This window comes from Dreissena polymorpha, chromosome 7 (assembly GCF_020536995.1).
Source record: "Dreissena polymorpha isolate Duluth1 chromosome 7, UMN_Dpol_1.0, whole genome shotgun sequence".
Classification (NCBI taxonomy): domain Eukaryota; kingdom Metazoa; phylum Mollusca; class Bivalvia; order Myida; family Dreissenidae; genus Dreissena; species Dreissena polymorpha.
This window is the reverse complement of record NC_068361.1, coordinates 6,608,713-6,615,283: the sequence shown is the minus strand read 5'-3', so window position 1 is coordinate 6,615,283 and position 6,571 is coordinate 6,608,713. Positions and strand designations below refer to the sequence as shown.

The 6,571-nt window shown below is 32.9% G+C and overlaps 1 protein-coding gene across 1 annotated transcript; it reads left to right on the top strand.

Moving 5' to 3' along the window:
* The first annotated feature begins 2,096 nt into the window (after window positions 1-2,096).
* Window positions 2,097-5,626, top strand: LOC127838170 (regulator of G-protein signaling 5-like). Its single transcript, XM_052365749.1, has 3 exons — window positions 2,097-2,168; window positions 3,316-3,512; window positions 5,452-5,626. The coding sequence occupies exons 1-3, from the start codon at window positions 2,097-2,099 to the stop codon at window positions 5,624-5,626; spliced, it is 444 nt and encodes a 147-aa protein (XP_052221709.1).
* The last annotated feature ends 945 nt before the right edge of the window (window positions 5,627-6,571 follow it).

Here is a 6,571-nt window from a genome sequence, read left to right as displayed (position 1 = left end):
ATGTTTCTTTGTACATGTTTTTAAGGAAAATAATCAAATTGTATAAGAACTTTAATAATTAAATGTTTTAATTATTTTTAAAATTGTAATGCAATATATAAAAAAAATATTAAAATGCTTATTAATTATAAAAATTAGTATTACAATTTTAATCAAATAAATCAAGTGTTATTTAAAATGTTAATAAAATATATCAATTATGTTTAAATATTAACGAAATATATCAATAATTATTTTATGAGAGTAGCAATTTCCCTTATGGATTACAAAACAAAACACAGAAAAAAACAATGAAATATATTTGAATTGAAAGTTAGTTAATTTAATATTTATAACTCTTGTGATTTTTTTTCTTTTCTTGTCAATGTCTGTTCTAGAGCAAGAAATGTCCGTAAGAAGCTTCAGAAGTTAAAGCGTCGAAACACCGACTCACTTTTAGGTGCCTTGATCATGACAGTGCGTGGAACGAATCAAGTCACGCAGGCGGATGCAGTCGAGTGTGGCAACTCATTTGAGTCACTCCTAATGGATTAAAGTAAGCTTTAAAATTCTATTATGTAACCTATTTTCTATAAAGCATCATACAAACTCGTTTAAAACTCAGATGCGCACATTGTAGTCCGTTAGAAAATTAGAAAATCAATTCAGTTCAAGACTTTTCTTACTAAATTTATGTTTTAAAGGCTTAATTTCTAATCCTAAGATACTGTTGTGTAGCAAACAGCATCATATTTAAACAGCCTGCGCAGGCTGATCTGATTTTATGATGATTATATATAGCCATTTTTACTTCTGAGCAGGAAAGTGTTAAGAATAGGTGTTGTTTCGTTTTGTTTGCATTTCATTAGGTTGTTGGCCATACTGGCTCCAAAGCAAGAAGGCACAGATATAGGATTTTCGGTTAGTTATGCAGGCTTATTAATCATTATCAAAAATTCAACAACATTTTGGCATTTTTGGCATAAGTTGGTAAGGTTTGTTTTGAACCTAGACCCACGATCACACATTGGTCATGAGCAATTTAAATTATTAAATTGGCTTCAAGTATCCAAACGAGTCGATCAGATTATCCTGACTCATGTATTTAAGATTGTTGCTGGTACAGCCCCGGATTATATGGGTGAGCATTTCATTCCGGTTAAGGAAACGCATGGTCACAAGGTTCTTCCACTATTCCGAAGGTTAAAGGTTTCGGTATCAAATCCTTTGCTTTTGTGGGTTGTAAACTATGGAATGGGTTACCTCCTTCTATTACTAGTATATTTGAGTCCCATAGGTTCAAGGTTGCCGGCAAAAACCACTTTTTAAGTCAGATTTTATAATATTCTTTTACTAAGTAATCGGTATCATATGTAACTTTAAAAAAAAATATATTCCGCTTTTTAATTACATTTCACTAGTCAGTTTGTGATGTTAATGTCGTTATTATCTGTGATAAATTTGTATTTGATATAAATATTTTATTTACTTAAGTCATTTATTAACTTCATGTTGTATGTGCTCAGTTTTAACTGTGATATTCCTACAATATTGTCCACCGATTTAAATATTATTAATGCTCAGTTTAAATCTGTGATATATTATTAAGCCCAAATATATGTCTGTCTCTCTATCTCATGCAACCATCCACAAGGACCACAATGGAAATAAGAGTTCGCTCTCTTTTTTGTGCTATCCTTGGTACTGTGTTGCGTGACATGGTTAATACTCATGTTTGTATTTTTATGTATTATTTTATGAATGCAGCATGTTTGTTAATTGTGTTTGCACCATGATACCGAAATGAATCTAGCTAACAACGGACACTGTACAAACCGTATGAATTGTCACAAACTAATGTGTATTTTTTCTCATATGTTTACTAACTGAAACGTTGTTCTATTAAGGAAAAGGGGCAATTTACCAAAAGTGACACACTGCACAAGTATATGCTAACTAAACATTTTTAATTGACTTCACAAATCCATTATAAACCAAAGTTTTCATTTCAAGTAAGGGTTGTAAATTTGTAAAACTTTGGAAAAGTTTGTAGACAGAAGGAAGAGGGAGGCATTAGTATTTCTGCTCCACTCTTTATATGCCTATCAAAACACCTAATGGTGTTGGTCAATGAAAAGGGAAATAATTTCTACCCAAATATTTCAGTGACAAATGTGTTTGTGCATGGGGTGAGTAGTGTAATGTAATGTAAAGTGACTTTGTACACATAATCTTTGCTTGTATGTCAAAGGTCAAATCAACAGTTAAAAGTAATGATATGTGCCATTGTGAGATCTTTTTCCTCTTTTTACTCATACAGCTGTATTTTTGGATTTTTGGATTTGGAAAAAAAATGTCCATCATTATACCCCCACAAACGAAGTTTAGGGGGGTATATAGGAGTGAACTTGTCTGTCTGTCAGTCGTTCGGTCTGTTGGTCGGTCCGTGTCCGCTCTCTAATTCAAGTAGTATTCATCCGATCTTCACCAAACTTGGTCAGAAGATGTATCTAGGTGATGTCTAGGCCAAGTTCGAACATGGGGCCTTGCTGGGTCAAAAACTAGGTCAATGGGTCACTTTGTGCTTTTTAAACATCAGCATGTTGTCCGCTATCTAATTCAAGTAGTTTTCATCCAATCTTCACCAAACTTGGTCAGAAGTTTTATACAGATGATCTCTAGGCCAAGTTCGAACATGGGCAATGCCGGGTCAAAAACTAGGTCAAGGGTCACTTAGTGTGTGTTTAACATTTAGCATGGTGTCCGCTGTTTTTTGTGAGGACAACATGCAAAATAATCTGTGTCAATGCGGCAAGTGGGGGTATTCGTCACGTCTGTGACAAAGCTCTAGTTTTTGGCTGTGTTTGTTTTTAATTTGTGGAGAGGTATATCCATCCCAAAAAAATAATCAAATAATTGGCATGGAATAATTATGATTTAACAGTATACATGTATAATATCAAATTTATCACATTGATATCATGTGGTTTATTAAACCAAATGTATTTGCAAACAATTGTGCCATCTGATACGTCATTTGTAAGAGATTTGTGAGCTACAGGCAGATTTAAAGCTTGATTACAGTATGAAGCATTTTATTAACAGCTTACTACATTTTATTCCAAATGCTGTTGTCAAACTTTTTCGGTTTTATGTACAACTAACTGCAATTTATTGTAGACAATTGCGTAAATGTTGTAAAAATAAAATAGTGCAGAATATTGTGAAATGCAGAATTCCGGACATTGTATAAAAGCATAATCATGAACTATTCACCAGAACGAAAAGTGCTTTTTTATTTCAGATGGTATAGAAATGTTCTAAAATTTCTTCAAGTCAGAATTCAGCGAAGAAAACATCGAATTCTGGATTGCTTGCGATGACTTTAAAACAATAAGATCAAACACATTGGTGACTCGAGCACAGAAAATATACAGTGACTTCATTGCCATTAAGGCTCCAAAACAGGTAATGGCATTTTCAATATCAAGGAGAATAACCATGAAAGGAAACTATAGGTGCACAAAGTTCAAGTAATGGTATATAGCACTTTTTTTTTACTGAAAATAACTTTTTTAAAGTGTCGTCACAGATTAGCTTATGCAGTCTGCAGAGGCTAATCGATGACGAAATTGTCCAGTGTTATGGAATTGTTTGTCTAAACAAAGTCTCCAATTAATACAAAAAGTGTAGTCCCTTATAAGTGTGTGCACACTGTACAGGTCAAATGAGATTACATGTGACTTCATGAACATGAATTAAGCCAGATTATCCAGAGAAATGCATAATTAGGATTCTATAAAAGCATTCAAATATTGGGACCCAAAAGAATCTGTTTTGTGTTCACTTTTTGTGAAGGCACCGGGACTCTGTGGAGTTTTTGGGAAACAGTAACATTCTTCACAAGTTGGTTCATATTTACTTCTATGCACCTAGAATCAATTTTGCCACTTGATTTATCTTAATGAATAGCTATACTAAATCATCATATGTTCATCTTACTGTTTTCAACCCATCTAGGTTACACTTATTGATCCTAATGAAAACTGAGTAACTTCATTCTAACCAGAGTCTTATTAATTTACTGCAGATTATATTATTTCCCATATTTTTTACTTGTTTGTTAGGATTGACACATTTTATATATTGAATTATACTTTACATGTACCAGTAGTTTAGTGGGATACATGTTTATTGTTTTAATAGCTGTTCTCACAAGTAGGATAAATGATAACTTAAGCTCCTGTCACATTTTCCGTAAAATGGAGTAAACAGATGTTACCCTTTACTCGGTTTTTACTGTGTGTATGATTGCTGTGTTTAAACAGAATCTGTAATTCCTCAGGAACACTATTTCACATGACTAGAAACAAATTCATATTGCGCATAAAACACATGAAATGATTAATGTGCCCTGAATCTGCTGCAGTTGCAACAGGTTTTGTGTTTGTAGATACATATCAACATGCCTTCACTTTGTGCATTGTGGACAGTAAGGGTAGAACATGGTTTTCTGGCTGTATATAACATTGGGCTTTATCGTTATATGTAGTAATGTCTGTTTCTTGCAGACTTATCATTCATCTTTTAAATGTGTTTAAAAAAACAATCAGCGGAGACCAATAAAAGTAGTCAAACAACCTTAAGAAAGAACATAATTAAATGTAATGAAAAACATTGCATGTCAGTAAAATGCATGTGTAAATCGTTATGAACATGGGCAAACAATAAATCAGTAAACGTACATCATATGATTTAATACAGATCAATATAAAATTGTTTTAAACTGAAGATTTACTCAAACACTTTACAATTAATGGATTATTCTTTTATTATCAGCTGAATGGCTGGCTGACTATACCAGGATGCAAATATAGTTTAAGGGATTTGTTCACAGTTTGTCAAGTTGACAGTTTTCAAAATAAATCTTGAATTGATTAAAAAAGGAAATGCATGCATTTTATTCAAACAATTGCAATAAAAATGCTTTCTATTACAAATATGTAAAGTACTGGTGTTTATTGATATTCCTGAATCAAAATTGCGAAAATAGTACAGCATTTCTAAAGCTTTTTATTGATAATTTGTAAAATTCGTGTACTGCTATCATAAGATTTAAAATGTGACTGTATGTGAAAAGCCAGAATGATGCTGTGGTAGAGTCAGTTTGTTGCTTGAGAGGTCCTGGTTTCCAATCATGCGGCAGGCAACTGCTTAAATAGTTGTTTTATACCATTCAAAATAGCAAATACTTGTTGGTAAAATCGTTTTTTGCCATTTGTTCAAAATACAAAAATCTATGAGCAAATAGCTTTAAATGTCAGTCGCCAGTAGCCCATTTCATGTTATTTGTATCTATTATATTACTGATACAGATTTCCCTGCACCTGCAGAGTGTTCGATGGACATTTAAAAGAAGGTTCACAGTACCACATTGGTCATTATATGTTTTAGGTTAACCTAAATTCGAAGATGCAGACTAGATGCAGTGACGGGTCTTGAAAATCCAACGCGCGACATGTTCAAACAGGCTAAAAAGCGTATCCAGTATTTGATGGAGAATGACTCTTACAAGAGATTACTGCAGTCCGAAGGCTACAGACAACTCTTAGGCAAACATTCACCATCATTGCATGGCAGTAGATGAAATAACTGTAGATTGGCAGGATATTTATTTTATCCCATTTTCAACGCGACATTGACGGTATAACACCTTGTGGAATATACTTGCCTGTATTCAACCTTGTGGTATATACCTGTCGCGTGCACGGACTACTTTTTACTTTACCACTAAATGATTTTTCATAAGAAATAAAGTCGAGAAAACTTTATCTTCAAAATTATACGACCTTCAACCTTTAAATCTAGTCATATGACATAATTTTTCGCCATCCGTATAATGAATCAGCTGATTGATGGCGTCATAAAATGACATACTTATTGCGTGATTTTCCCCAAAATTTCTTTGACGATTTATTATAAACGCGACTTATTTCACATGTACATGTACTGTATATCGACATATTTGAATTGTCGATTTATCACATTTTCCTTATTTCGTGTAATGTGCATTGTTTATATGTCATGCATATACTTTTGACATTTAAGAATGTACAACAAGCCATACAAATATCGCACAATTCATAAATAATCTGCAATATTTGCTTTCCGATTTAAATTCACGTTAGGCATAGAGCTGTGTAAAGTATAAGATGGTAAAAATAGCACCACACTGGAATTCGGAACATCCCATTTTGTACACGGGTATTATCTACTCATTTATCTGTTGTGTAATGGAATGTTTTCCATTCTTTGTGTATTTGTATATTAAATTATTTTCTTGTACAATAAGGGCATTTACCAAAGACAAATACAACATTGTTCAAGTTTAAACATAGTTATGTTTGTATGCAGAAATCTGCAAATGCAACCGAGTTTACCAACGGCTATTATTTGATAAACTGCTCCGGTTCATTTTAACAGCACTTATGTACATAGAGTACATGACGTAGCGTGTGACGAAGAAGAAAGTTTATTATATACCTGTTTAATGCATTTAACAAAATGCAGGTTGTATCAATCGTTGAAATAA

Coding starts and splice junctions, on each gene's coding strand:
- LOC127838170 (XM_052365749.1), top strand. CDS start 2,097: ATGGTGTTGGTCAATGAAAAGGGAAATAATTTCTACCCAAATATTTCA. Junction 2,169..3,315: donor CAAATGTGTTTGTGCATGGG/GTGAGTAGTGTA, acceptor AATTTCTTCAAG/TCAGAATTCAGCGAAGAAAA. Junction 3,513..5,451: donor TATAGGTGCACAAAGTTCAA/GTAATGGTATAT, acceptor CTAAATTCGAAG/ATGCAGACTAGATGCAGTGA.